Source organism: Gavia stellata, chromosome 17, assembly GCF_030936135.1.
Source record: "Gavia stellata isolate bGavSte3 chromosome 17, bGavSte3.hap2, whole genome shotgun sequence".
NCBI lineage: Eukaryota > Metazoa > Chordata > Aves > Gaviiformes > Gaviidae > Gavia > Gavia stellata.
The window spans coordinates 12,873,994-12,889,504 of record NC_082610.1 but is presented as its reverse complement, the minus strand read 5'-3'; the positions used below and the strand labels follow the sequence as shown (position 1 = coordinate 12,889,504).

The following is a 15,511-nucleotide window of genomic DNA, read 5'->3' as shown; positions in this document are numbered from 1 at the left end:
TCTCCCTAAGCACATAAAATGGAACAGTTGTGTTTGCGGCTTGGTTTCTGGTTGAAAAACATTCAGTATACGCATCAAAGAAGATTTTGGTTTAGGTGTGCTGTTAGTGTTTCAAACCGCTAAGAATTCTCTCATTGTTACAGGAAATAACAACATTAATTACATAATAGCTCAAAATAATCTTAGCAATAATTACCCTAGTAATAGGACACAGCATTTTTGGTCAGCCCACTGGTCCATTTTGCCTTCTGTGCTGTCTCTGACAGTAGCTCATGCTCAGCTACACTGAAGAAAGCGCAAGAAAATTGATAACTAAATTGTTTTGTTTAAAGTAACAAACATTAAGCAAAGGCAACCATATTCTACTATGTGGATAAAATTCTGCATTATTAATTATTCCACATTTGAGAATATCCATACAACAGATAAGTATGTTACATCATGGAAAGAATGGCCCAAATTTGGAAATTAAAGTAGAGACTTGACAGTGCATCCTTTGTACCCATCTCCAGCAGCTGATAATAATTTGGCTAAGTCTGCATTTGATAAACAAAGCTGTGATGTTCTACTGGAAATACACTGACAGTAATATTAGCAATGGTATTTTCAATGACCAGAGTTCAGCATACTTGATGTTGGCTTCATGTTAACCTTTCCTCAGTGCTGTTAAATCTAATTCCAAAGAGCGATAATCACGTCAAATGCTGAGAGTGTTTGAAATCCAGGCTCAGATCCAGTTTTACAAACTACCCCCTTATCCCTTACAGCAGACCAAACTCAATCACCAACCCTGTTCCCCTACCCCCAAAATTCCAAAATATAGATGTACAACTTGAATTAGCCACTATTTTCAGAGCACTTGAAAAACAAAGACTCTTTCCCTTTTGGCTTTAATTATATCACAGCACCTGCAAGTATTCTAGGCACCTCTAGGGAACAAGTTAACACTGATCATCTCTGCTTCTCAAAAATGTCTCATCTAAATTTAGACATGATCAGACAAGTAAAGGTCAAAAACAGAAAACAGGGAGTAAGACAAGTATAAAGGGAGATTTTGGTGAACAGATAATGCAACTGCTCAGAGGAAAGCAAAGATCGGAGGTCTTCCTTTGCTACTGGACGTATGGGATCCAGTCCCATGGCCTGCTTACCTGCAGTTCTTTCCATTTGCAGTATGAGCTTTCCTACACTCCCCTCTGTCACAGATACTTGCCTTTCTCCTTTCTAATTCTTTGATCATCTGTCCGGTAGATTAATATGCACTAAGCTGCTTGCACATGCTATTTTGATCTCTGCTTTACACTGACATCAACTCATAGCTGTGATAGGCACGAACTACCAGCCAGGGCTTTTCCCCTGCATCTCTTTCTACTTCTTGACATCCATAGCCTTCATAATCTCTGTTCAACCTGGCTTGGCGAGAAGAAAACATATACAAAGGTTAATCTAAAATCCTAGCTTCTAATATACACCAATGAGAGCAGTAATACAGTCACTTGCAATATCAAGTGTCACCGAAGGCTTCACTACACTTTCATGTAACTCAGACTGATAATGAAAATTAATAGAAATCAATGGGCTGGAATCCCAAGATAAACTGACGATTTCTGTCTGTCTCGATTGCACATACTCATTTTTCAAATAAAGTTACCAAGTTGTCTTGAGATACCATCATCAAATAAGGAAAGCTGTCCTTAACTCAAGTATTATATGAATTTAATTTAGAACAATTTAAATATGCATAATGTCTCACTGTGAAATGGTGAAGAGGTCTGAGAAAAGAAAAAGTGGAAAAGTTGCACAGAACTGTGTTTTCAGGAAATATTTGAATATCATAAGGCAACATGCATGCAGTGACCCAGGACACGGGAGACGTATTTTTAAACTGAGGCCCTTCTGACAACAGCTAAAAAAATTTTGTGGTAGTCCATAGCAAGTTGCTAGGGTATACATGACCATATTGATAGCAAGTTGCTAGGGTACACATGACCTTATTGACAGCAATATTTAGTTTTGATAGCAAAAATGGAAAATATGCTCACGTGACAAAAATCTGTGTGTAGTATTCTTTGAACTAAAACACATTCAGTATTACAGGAAATAGCTACATGTTTGGTTTTTATTCCTAGGCTGAGAAAACTGTCACATATGCCACTGTGTGGTCAGCTGTGTGGTTTTAACAACTGAAATAATAACTGATGAAAGTGAATTTATCTTAAAAATGATTTTCTCTACAGAATTTGTGTTACTAAACAGACAGTGTCGCAGATTATTTCTGCAGGAAGAAGATGATACAAAGCTTAGATATTTCAGGGTGAAAAACAGATGTCTGATAGTAGCAACAGTATGATACCTTCTGAGATTGTAATAAGACCTATAGCCTATCCTGGCACTGCTAATGTACGTAATACACACAGTGGTCAATGACACGATTCTACATACCATGACTAACTCCTCAATTTATTCCTGGCTCTGGTTCATTATCACTTGATGGGATATTTTCCAGGTTTTCAGGCATTGCTAGATACTCATATCAGAAAAGGAGATTTACTGCAAGCTTTCCTTTGAGTCAGGAGCCTGAAGTGGAAGAAGCCAAATTAATTTTGACTTTAATTTTGAATGCTTTTTTGGTCAGAAAATAGTTCTAAAGATGAAGGAAACTAGTTGTTTTGATTAAAGTAAGGAAAGCAGAAGAGATTTTTGAACTTAATTTCATTTCACTTTAAAGCAAATATACGAATTACTGACACTAATTCAGGAGGCACTAGGAGCAAGCTGGTTATTTTAAATAAAAGTTCCTTGAAAATTTAAAAAGAATATAACGAAGAAAAACATCTTACAGGCATCTCAGAGAAACAGGCTGTCCTTCTAGGTGAGTATCAGGGGCAGGAAGAAGTACCATTCAATACCTAAAACAAATGCTACTTTCATATCTCCTTCCAGGTTAACATTGTGGTCCTTTTACCCTATTTCCATCTTCTATTATTGCCTATTTTACTGATAGAAGTGTAGGCTCTCTATGAATCCCCTAGAAGACACATAAATAAAATAACTTTACCGAAGAGTAGGCAGTGGACAACAGCAACAGTAAACTTGCCACAATCAAGCAACATTCCCTCTGCATAAATGTGCTAATTCTGTCACATAAGCAAAATTTAAAGAGAAAGGAAGAATCTTGAACTATATGGTGCAACCTGAAACTGGACAAAATGTAATTTCCCATTGGATGTTGACAACAAGCAATATTTTAGAGAAGCAGACATCAATCAGATTAGACCACTGTGAAAAAGATAAGACAGTATTTTGGCTAGATATGACTAGCAATTTGGAATTACAATTCAGCTGCCACTAGCACATTTCCCAGTTTGTAGGGTCTGCATAGAGATCAAGGTATATAGAAAGAAATTATGTTGGAGAGTCTGCGTTTAAAACACAGCTTTTACCTTTTGTTCTAAGATTGGGTTTTGAGAACTTTTTAGGAGTAACATACGGAGTCCACATATGAAATCAAGTATTTCAGTTTAAAAAAGACTCTTTGTCTTCTCAGGAATGACTCAGGTGAGCATTACGACAATCTCAGCTCATTAAAACCTGTGTTTATTTCACAGTTGCTTGCTAAATCAGAAATGACATCAGTGCTCAGTCCCTTCAGCTCTCGACAGGCAGTCTTGTGATGAAGAAGAAACTTCCATAACTGTCAGTGGTAAGAAGGGAAGTTAGTACCTGGGTTTTAATTACTGGAGTGTGATTGTGGATAAAGATGGCAGCCATAGTTGATTACACTTAATTGATTTGCTCTTACGATCTTGAAGAGTAGTGAATTGAAGATAAAGAATTGAAGAGTCCCTTTGGGTGAAAAGTCATATCAGCTTAGACCGGAAAGGGCTACAGCAGAAAAATAAAAAAGGTAAAATTAGTCTTCGGAGATTTTGTATTATGCAAAAAGAAACATAAAAACAGTTCTTATCAACAGTACTTGTATTTGTAATCCATTCCTTTGAGAGGCTAGCTGGACTAGTAAGTAGAGAGAGGAAACAATTGTGAACTTGCAGCATCCTTATTTGACAGTCAATTAAGAAAAAGTTGTACGTGAAAAAACTCAAAGAAAAAAATTTCCTAAATGAGAACGTGGATGCCAATACTGCCCTTGGCTTGCACAGTAGCTGAAATTTGGGAAGAAACTGATCGAATACAGACAAAACCCCAGAAAGTAGATGCAACAGTGATACTCAGCATGAACTTCAGCATAACCATGGAACTGGTAGATTCATTTCAGTTTGCTGACTCCCCAAAGCAACCACAGGATAATCATGAACAGACAAAATATTTGGATGATCACAAATATGAAAAATGAGAAATGTGGTGCAGCCACTCAGACATACTCCAAGAACATTACAGGATGAAAAGGCAAAATGACAGTATTTGGACAACACCACCACATTTTTGTTATGTCTGCAATCCACAAAATACCAGATACAAATAATGTGTGTGGGATGTGATACAAAATTTTGAACATTTGTTCCTGGGTCTGTTAGCTGTTTGTGTATTATTACATAACTGGTGACCCACACATGTGGCATGCTAAATATTTTATTATTTAGTATACTAGTTCTAAAGTTCCATCAAAAGGAAAGGACTTTTATAGAAAATACTTGTATGTTAGATACGAAAGAGAAATTACTAATATAATATACCAGTAACAACTCTTCAAAACTTAAACTCAGTTCATCCTGTCACCTATTCTGTGGGCATTTCATTACTCAACACAGAGAAGGGCAAGCAATCTTCTTCCCTTATGTAAAGCCACTGATAATACTCTCTCTTTTCTAGAGTAGGAGTGTTATGATACACAGTATGGGAATAGCGATATGACACACCAGAGAGAGCACATGTTTACCTGATCCCCAACTCCCGGATGGGTTCCTTTTTTTGAAAAATTTTCATAGAATATGAAGATGGATCCCTTTGTAGACAGAATTTTTCCCAAGCAAATTCTCTGTTTCTAATTCTCTACTTCTGCTGCCACAACTCAAACACACTGACAAACCCTGTAGCTTATGCTATGCTAACTTCCCCACATTTTCTCCAAGTCTCTGTTTGAATCTTCATTTTGTACAGAAGAGACCCTCAGGGACACTGCAAACTTTGTGTCTTCACACCAAGAGCCTATGCCTACCATTCCTTTGTATATACCTTATATAAACACCACAAATATCATATCTCTCATTTCAGCTTTTATTTGATATTTTAAAGTTAAGTTGCTCAAGTCCATTTTCCATCAATACAGACACTAAAAATTGAGATCAACATTTAAGGCAACATTAGCATCCATGCCAAGCTCAATATGCAAACCTTATCATCTAAGCACCACAGCATCCAAGAATTGTCACAGGTCCCCTACCTCCGTCACACATTCCCTTTCCATTTTAACTCTGCTATCCCACACTACACTCAGTAATTCAATTGAGATGCAACATTCTCAAGTAAGACCTTGTCATGTTTTATATTTTTTTTCTTATGAAATAGATAATTTTTGCATAAGGTGATATAAATGAGTGAGATACGTTTTAGGGTTAAAGTATGCAGTTGATTTATGTTGTGATACCATATAGGATTTTTTAAAAAAAATGTATTTAACATCATTATTCAACGACTTAGTATGAACATTGTATGTATTTAGCTTTTTAGTAAAGGCTATATATTGAGGCTTGTTAGAATGATAATTTTGCTTTAAATTCTGATTTCTTTAGTCTTTAGTGTTACTGTTGACAAGTGTTTAAGGATGTTCAAGTGCAACTTTTATGTAAGAATATTTACAAGTATACAAAAGACCACATAGTTTTTAATACATCCACTATTCTTAATACAGAGTAAATAAGGATTTGTCTTGTGTCTGTGGAAATATTTCAACATGTGGGTCTTGCTTTTTTCTCTTTTACAGTAAAAGGAAAGGTTTTACTTTTCCTTAAGAAGTGTATTTATTACAAGATGGTTAGCATACATATATCGCATAACATACAAGAGTTAAAATTAACTAGTTACAAAATAAGCAGTGGTATGTATATTTTCGTATAACCTAAGAACAGGATCAGTATTTTACAAAGTACATATAAAAGTACTTCATATACAAAGAAAAATACAAATGTGCAAACACCATTGTCACAGGTGGAAATTCGTCAATTGAAAAATGCTAGAAAAATCCTTCATATTTTTGTTTTGAAATTGCAAATACATTAAAAACAGATGCATATCCTATTGTGTGTGGTGAGAAATTTATGTTCCTTTCTGACAAAATACATTAGTTATAAAAAACCCACAAACAATTTAATAACTGAAAAAAATCTTATAAGTATAGTCAGTTCGGTTAGGCTGACATTAAATTACAAGCAGAACGCTTGGAAAAATGAGAAAATAGTGAATCATATATACAAACCTTTTGTAATATTAGTGTGCTATTTAACATATTAACATTTCAAAATAAAAACAATGGTTTAATTACCTACATATTCTACTCAATGTCATTAATATTTGTAGACTGGTAAAATTTCTACTAATTTGGGGCTATTAAAAATGTTTTGCCAATATTTTAAGCTGAACAAACACAATTTTATCAAATGTAAAAATCTATAAACAGTCTTCCAATTCATGTGCAAAAAATGTTTAAAAAGTAGCAAATCACAACACATCAAACCTAATTATGTACATATTCAATATCTGTAAATGTTAACTAGCTAGTATTGTTCTGCTATAAATAACTTACCTCTGTCCTGCAAAATGTCTGCATTTTAAAGATTTCAGTGCAAGTGCTTGCTTCATTGTTTAGTGCATTATCATGTTTGTTATTTTTTATTTTACAGCGAGCAGAACAGCATATAAATTAACATACACAACTCACACATAAGAGATCTTTCTTCTACTGAATTCCTGGTTCGTTGTTTTCCGTTTCTTCTGGATAGCGTCAGCCAGTTTTCATTTATCCCATTGTAATTGCAAACAGAATCTAAAATAAAAGTGCTATGATCTTCAGATAATCCCTAGAATTTGAAATTCAATAACAACATTGCAGAAGCACTCAGTAGAGCACAAGATTAGAGAATGACCTGCACACTGAGAAGACACTTGAAAGTCTGGTATTGGGCAATTTCACTTTTTGGTCTTTAAAAATATCAACTGTCTATAAACACTGGCAACCTCATGTATGTGTCACTGGACTCACAAGCTTCATTTATTTATTTATTTTTAGGAATTGTAGACATGTTCCATCTTATTCATGACTAGCTTGGAAATAAGAACATTCTGTTTAAAAATATAAATGAAGTGAAAATACACTTCCTGTTGGAGGGAAAATTTCTACAATTTCCTTTGGACAGGTTTCCTAACAGAATAGCTCTGAAATGAGAAAACCAGGATTAGATGATAGTGCAAATACAGCCCACATTTACGGCTAGGAATTATACTGAAGAAAGTGGAAATTCAGGATAAATGAATTATTATTTTTCAAAGTCCTCCCTGCAGAAAAAAATAGCAGTTACAGTGGTTATCATTATTAAACAGAAAAGGAACTTTAGCATATTATGAACTTTTATGGCTGAAATGTAAGGAAGGCTGGTTGTCTGTCAGTAACATTTCAGAACTTAGCTTCTTACAGGAAGAGGTGCTTTAAACGTGTCTTTATTATGGAACATTTTTCTTTCTAAGCATCTGAAATGCAACTCTGGATCCTGTCCATCCATTGTTGAGCGCTCTGTGCATCTTGGGCACAAAAATTATACACACGTTTATTTGTCTTCAACTGCAAAGGAAAAATAAGAACATGAAGATAGACAAGTCAACAAAGAAAATAGAAAAAGAAGCTTGCAAACTTTACTTTAAACTGTAATACCCAACATACTAATTGGGTCTGAATGTAACATTTTTTGAACTTCTGCTGTTGAGGGTGAGGGTCAGATGCCAGCTGTGTAAAAACTTTTTGTCTTGAGTTGGCATGACAGCTCCTTCCTAGCTCACACCTTCCAGCAGGACTGAAAGTAGTAGGTTAAACACCCAAGAAAAGAAAGTTTCACATAAAGATCAAGTAAAGACCCAATATACTTACATCAAAAAATGCTTTTTCACTTGCATGTTTTGGGGCTCCAATTGTTGGAGAAGCAGGCATCACAGTTTCTACTTCTGCAAGGTCTATGTGTCCCTTACAGCTCGTATCCTCACCAGAATCATAGTATCGCAGCTAGACCACAAGAGAAAGGAAAATCCAAATATGCTGTTTAGAGGGACCTTTCACCACTTCTTCCCTTTTCCTGGATGCCACTTGGGGGCATGGAGGGGTAAGGATGGAAGGCACAAATATTATTAGGACCCAAGGGCATAACACATGGGAAATTTCCAAGACACAACTGACAGAAACCATAGGTTTGTTAATATACAAAATGGTGGGACTGGTAATAGCCCTTAACTGGTGAGTCCTCTATTTGACATGTCTGGGTAACAGCAGTCTCCACCATCCGCTCCTGTGTGGACATGGAGTTGGGGGAGGAACATTTTGCCACCAGTTTCAGAGCAGAGAAGCTTCAAATAGTCACGCACTGCTTCTGGGCAGAGGACATGTGAAGGATGAAAGCAGAACCTGGTCTTTAGGATTCAGGATTCATTATCAGTTTTTCTAACAGAAACCACCTCTTCACTGTTCATTGCATCAAAACTAACACAAAAGCTTTACTTCACCAAAGAGTTAACAGAAAACTTATTCTATTTCAAGAATTTAAATGATAAGCAAAAATTTAGGTATAATTTTAGTTAATTATAAACTACATAGAAAACTCACGTTTTCCTATACTGCACTTAGTGGTTGAATGAAGCTTGCTTTTTTTTTTTTCTCCTTGCAAAGATACTTTGATATGAATGTTAACCACTCTGTAAACTGAGTTTCAATATGCAAACAAGTTCCAGAAGAGAAAATCTGATACTTGCTTTTAAAAAAAAAAATAAAAATCCCATAAACCAATGCAAAACAGTAAAGCAAACCTTCATAGCAAAGGTCAAACAACAGAATTCCGACTAAGATTGACCTGTATTACTCCTGTAATACTCAGGAGGATATCTGGATATACAAAAAATGTGGAAGTATTTTTTTCTTCTGCAAAATGAACCTTTTCTCCTATATATCAGGGAGAATAATTATAATCAGCACATTTGTTGGTATTTTACCACACTAATCTAGAAATCCTCAATTAGCATTTTAAAAGATGACTGTCTTTATCTATATTACATATTTTTTAAGCGTATTGATTACAATTAATTATTATTTTTAAACAAAAGCATACATGAGTCTCAGAGGTTACAACCCACACTATGTGGAATATTTAACTCAGTGAAGATTACTGCCTGATGATCCAACATCATTTAAAATACTTGACACCACAAATTTCCACTGCAGAATTCCGGCACACATTGTAAATTAGGAAAATGTTTAGACCAACAGATCTTCTCTGTTTTTAGTGTTCCTTGCTGTAACAATGATTCTTCAGAATATTTATGAATACTTTTACTACCAAATTTACGTCACTGTGACTGATCTAAAAAATCCTATATATGGCACCTGAATTGTTGCTCAATCAGGAACGTGGCATTTCAGGACTTTTAGAAATACAGATTTGAGATGAAATTTTAACTCATTTTAAGTTATTTACAACATTCAAACTCATTTCAGAGTGATCTGTGATCCTGTTCTCCATATTTGAAAAGACTTTCATACAGACATTCCAGGTCAGCTTTCTCAAATACAGGTTACAGAAAAACACTAAAAAGTCAAGTGAGGTAAATGGATTTTTTGTCTGAAGCAATTCCGATTATGATTTTCCAGAGTGTATCATGCCCTTTCATTTGCAAAGAAAAATGCCCATGGTGAAGTGCTTGAGGAACAAAAAGGCTGTAAAATACACACTGAGCATACAGTAACTACTACAGCTTCAACATGAATGCCTGAATTAAACTTTCTATCTGTTACCATATTAGCTCTCAGCATCCCAAGTGCACTCTAGGAAATACCTTCTAAGTTTTTCACTCTCTAGTTCAGAAGGAGTTTTTAGTTCTTTTGGAAACTAAAGAGGTCATATTAAAGGGAAAATTATGCTAACCACTTAATTGCTTAATGACATTCTAGAGTTAGCAGTGCTTTAAAAAATTGCTTGTATTGCTTGTATACCACAATGCCCAGAAAATGTGCTCAGGCACTATCTGCCTTTTTTTTCCTGAGGTATGAAACAGGCAAAAAATGTTTGGGCCCAAACAATAATGCAGGACTTCCAGTGCATTAGAAGTCTTTTATGATTATATGATAAACAGTTATCACTGTTTTTAAAAAACAAAATAGTAAAAAACCTCTGTCCATTCAGAATACTGTATCAGCTACAAGATACACAAGATAAAAGTAGATATATGGTCTAGATGATGTAACATACACAACGCATCTGAAAATAATCATTATTAGTATTATTTGTAAAATCAATCTATACAAACCCAGTAAAGAAAAAAGCAGCAAACTAGTCATAAAAACATCTATTATCTGAAAAGGTTTTACCTGGTGCTTTGTCACATCCAGCACAAACCAGCGAGGTTTCCAGCCTTTTAGTAAAGCTCCTCTTTTGTATAGCGTACCTTCAAAAGATCTGAAAGGTACAGAAAATACAAAAGGCACGTGATTCCATAATATGAATATTGGTGATATATAAAAGCCCCCAGATTTCTACATACATATTAAAACACTTTTACTGCAGTAAAACAAATCAGTTTTAAACCAATAGTTTAGTTAACTGATAAACACTGTTTCAGTTCTTTGGATGCATTAAATGTGCAGCTACAATTTGCTTGTGCATATAAAGGGGAAGATTGAAAGATACTGCTAGGAGATAGAGGCCCACCCATCAAGACAACCAAATGTGATCAAAACCACAAAGAAGGAATAAAGTAGTCACAAAGCATTCTGTGCATATGAAAATTTCTTTTTTTCTTCCTTAGGCAGAGACTTGTACCAATCTAATACAAGGTTCATAAAATACTCTATGATTATTCAGTTTACCTATTTTCTTCATTCTTTGATGTGAAATGATTGTATAGTGTAGTTGTCCTTCTATCTACTCCATTAGAGGGAGAGATGCTTGCACTCTGTTCCTCACCCAGCCCACCGTCAGGTATTTCCAATAAAGACCTCTTTTGATAGGAATTTAGATTAGCTGACATCACCCCTGAGGAGCCAGAAGGATGTCTCCGGAGCTAAAAAAGATGAAAATAAAAGAAAAAAGGTAACGCAATGTGTCTTGCATTGTGAGACTGTTTCAACATTATATTGATAATATGTGGTACAACATGTAAGTTGTGAATTATTATGAGGCCAAAAAAAAAATCTTCCTAATAGAAGCCAGTGCTGCCTCAGAAAAGAAGTCAAGGGATGGCAAGTCAATGAATTTCTTAAGCAGAAGGGTTCACGTAATGTGAGAAATCGGTATTTCAGAAAAGTCTTGCATATTCCAGTGACATAATCTTGAACAATGTTTCCCTTGCTTTCTCAGAAGCATCTAAAACTAGTCAGACATTTGGATACAATAAATTTTTTTAATTTCATAGGGAAGGAAGGGAAAGGAAGATAGGAAGGTAAGGCAAGAGAAAGCAGTTTCCAAGAGCTACTTTATAGATCCAAATCATTTTAGTAGAATCTCAATAACCTGGAACAAGAGGGATCATGAATTTGGTCTTAATCTAAATGACAGCATCCTAGAGACAGAGTTCTTTGGGGCTGACCCTTAGCTATTGCATTTACCTGAGAATCCTAAAATAACAGCTACGACAGGAGGTGTATTTATACTTGCATTTTCTCTTCTGCTTCCAATTCAATTAAAAAATCCTCTGCTTTGCTAGGATAAAACTTTTTTCATCTTGAATTCTTCTAGGGTATAAAGTGAACTTGAATGACTCTGACAGACATTAAAGCATGTTGCTTTCCCGAAAGCAAAGGACAAATAACAAAGTAGTGCTGCAGACTAACCATTGCATGGAGGCTGGCAAATTTGAACAAGCACATGAAGCTGAAGAGTTAGGGTACAGTCTTGAGCTGATAACTCACTGTGTCGTTTATAGGGAAAGCTCACAAAAAGCAGTATCTAACATTCTTCCTAGTGCATGTAGATAGCAAAGAGGTAGCCTTTGACTTAGAAAATATCTATATTGTCAGATATTATTTTTACTGCAGTCAAGAATTGGAAACACAAGCATGAACACTTCCTACCTTTACTAGAATCTACAATTCCAAAATTCCATCTAGACATGGAAATATCTTTACTCATCTGCAAAACTCTGTGATGTCCTTTTGGCTACTTTCAGGAACTGAGGTTTTTTGTACTTCAAGAATCTTTTAAATATATAAAGTCATATATTTGTGTATTAGTGAAACAGTCATGCTAATTTTGTCCATATGCCTTAATCTACTCTGGAAAAGCAATTAGATAAATAGCACAAGTACAAATATATTTTTCTACATGCAGAAATTCAGAGCCAGTATCACGGGTTAGAACAACATACTCAATTTTTCAAAAGCAGTATTTTACTCCAAGAAATACAGTGAATTTGTCAGTGCCCCAGGTAGCCTATATAGCAGGAATGGAATTGGATGAGCTCTTTTACTACTTACATTGTCTTGTCTGGTGTCATCCTTAAGATTCATTTTGACCCTTTCCCACAAAAGCTGCCACCTTTCTGGGTTCTGATTTAATTTACTTTCCAACCTTTCAATTTCCTGAAACAAGTAAGAAGGGTTTTCTTAAGGATAAACATTTCTAACTGATCACTTCCTGGCAATCATTGTTATACAACCATTTTCTAGTCAATATTTTTACATAGGGAACTTTTGGGCCATGTTTCCCAGTAAAGCACAAAAACCTCTATCAAACCAGCTATAAACTGAAATCAGCCAGACTCAGGAGTCAAAGGCATCAATCAGCCACATCATTCTTCTTGCATGTCACAGGTTGGAGGAGCCATTGTGCTTTCAATTCTCTGCCAGTTCTCCTGAACACACAAAATGCAACACCAATTGCCATAATAGAAATGCTACAGTGATAAGGATAAGGCTATATTTTATAAAAATATTTACAAAGAACAAATTCTGTGCTGTGACACCAACATTGTACATTGCCAATATTAACATTTACCCTGGTTTACAAAATGTGATACAAAGCTGTAATAAAAGAAGGAAATGAAACAGAAAGATTTATTCGATTTGGATGCCAAACTGTAACAACATGTTCTTGTTGTGGAACTTGGGAATATGACCTATGTTGATAACCTCCAGTTAGGGTTTTTCCTGTTAATAAGACAGTGCATGCAAAGTTAAGTAAAAAGAGGCAATTTCATTAGTTTATGTTTACTCATGAACACTCATTGATACATTTGTCATTACTTTGATGTGTGGTCCATATTCCTTGCCATACTTTCTATATTTTTACTTTTGACAAGTATATTGTTATGAAAATCTGATTCTTAATGAACTCCAATTAAAAACTCAATTTTGCAAATCCAATTAAGAATTGATGACAGAACAAAAAATTGCCATAGGACAGAGAATTCCCATGTTATATAAAAGCCAACTAAAACCCAAGGCATTTATTTTCAAAGTAGAGACAGTAAGTCTCTGACTTTATTTACTTCTACAACACCAAATGATTAAAGTAGATTTCCTAATATTCTTCAACACCTATTGGTTTTTTAGAATGACAATTTCTTCAGGAAATTATCAATTGAAAGACTTACAGAAAATGACTGTATTTTTAAGGTAAGAAAACATTTTGACCAGGAAATTAACTCCTGAACTAAATTTTGAACTCAGAAGTGAAAATAAAAAAGCCAGTATTTGACAGTGTAACAGGAACAAAGTATTTCTACAAACTGTTCCTTGCTGATGGTAAATTAGAAAACTCAAAAGTAAAACTAAGTATCAGAAATCTGGCTTAACAGCGAGAATCAAACCAGAAGTTTTAAATACTGAAGGTAGTTGAAAGCCACATATACATTTAAATATTATGTGACTCTCTTCCTGCCAAGAAATAAAACCAGAATAGTTTTGTCTGGAGTATCTTCATAGGTAGATACAAAAATAAGGAATGGTGAACACAAGCCAGACTGAACGCTTCTCTAGATTACTTGTTTCTCTTTCGAAGTGCTGAGTGTAAAACACTTCCTGATGGGATACATACAACTGCATCGATTTACCACAGACTTTTTATGTAAAACGCTTTCCAAATTGCTGCAAAAGGATACAAGCTCTTTAGTGCTAAAAGTTAGTCAGGTTTTAATCTGATCATTCTCTTTCTGCCCTAGTCTTGACTTCTGAGTGCAAGTCTTTCTCTGCAGAATCTGGAAGTAACTGAAACTTGTTACTTAGCAACTGGGTCACATTCCTTCTTTTTTGGCTCCACAATGAGTAGAGCTTCCAGACCTTAAAATGAAAAACTTTCAACAATCTCATATATATAACTTGAAAAGTTAGGAATAAATTCTCCTTTAATAAACCCCATGTAAAAAACTTACATGGCAATAAACTACTAAGATTTACTCTTGTCCCTTCAGTTTTAAATCTTACTGAAAACACCAGATTTTTTTCCTTCCATGTGTGGAATGGACTATGAATAGCCGCATTTCCTTGAAAGAAAAATTCCTTAAATTTACCTTTCTAGTTTATCCCCTGTTGCCTAGACTTAAGGGAGCAGAAGTCAATACATATAAAAAGAAAGGTTATAACAAATACAATTGTATGACTATCCATTTCCTGAAATTAGTAATTACAAACAATTAGCACTACTGTGCCTTTCAAAAGATGTATCTGGTAAGTAATTTGGCTTTGTAATATTTGAATGGTACAGACAGGAGTTAACTCTGCAGACACTCCAGAACTGTAGAGACTGATCACCTCCTTTGTATCCACAAGGTATTTGTGTGCATGCAAAATGATCTGGACAAAGTCCTACACTAGTGAACGGTCTTGACTGCAACAGAGCACCCTGTTTTGAAAGTCCTTCCTTGTCAGTATTTTCTCTTCAACTCCTGGTCTAGAAGGCTTCTGAGACTTTTACAAATGGAAAGATGCTGAATGTTTATCCAGTGAGTGAATTGCTGCCTCTGTCAAGTGTTCAGACTTGTGTGTGCAACAAGTTGTACATGACTAGCTGTTCAATATCTGGAATAAACTTTCTGGTTCAGGGTCCACTTTGACAGATCAGTCTTTTTGGCACATAACTGAAAGTTATAAAACAGCTCACAATCAGAAGTGCTATTTTTATTGTTTTGCTGGTTATTTATTGACCTCTTATATAGCTTTAGTTCTTTACAGAGTACGTTTACGGCAGAGTTAATTTGGGTGACTGGCATCTTGAAGTGGCATCTGAGTTTGCCAACCACTCTCTGAGCAATCACCATCTAATGTTAAGTGATGTAACTGCTTATTTGTAAGAACAGGACATGTGGGCTC

At 35.1% G+C, this 15,511-nt stretch overlaps 1 protein-coding gene across 1 annotated transcript in view; it reads right to left on the bottom strand.

Moving 5' to 3' along the window:
* Positions 1-5,228: 5,228 nt before the first annotated feature.
* The window catches only part of SBF2 (SET binding factor 2), a 273,716-nt gene continuing 263,433 nt past the window's right edge, over positions 5,229-15,511 (bottom strand). Inside the window, exons 36-40 of the mRNA XM_059825675.1 lie at positions 12,680-12,784; positions 11,075-11,268; positions 10,577-10,664; positions 8,096-8,227; positions 5,229-7,792 (exon numbers count right to left, since the gene is read on the bottom strand). Of these exons, the coding sequence (XP_059681658.1) occupies positions 7,694-7,792; positions 8,096-8,227; positions 10,577-10,664; positions 11,075-11,268; positions 12,680-12,784 (618 nt within the window). The 3' untranslated portion in view covers positions 5,229-7,693. The remainder of the gene's footprint in view (positions 7,793-8,095; positions 8,228-10,576; positions 10,665-11,074; positions 11,269-12,679; positions 12,785-15,511) is intronic.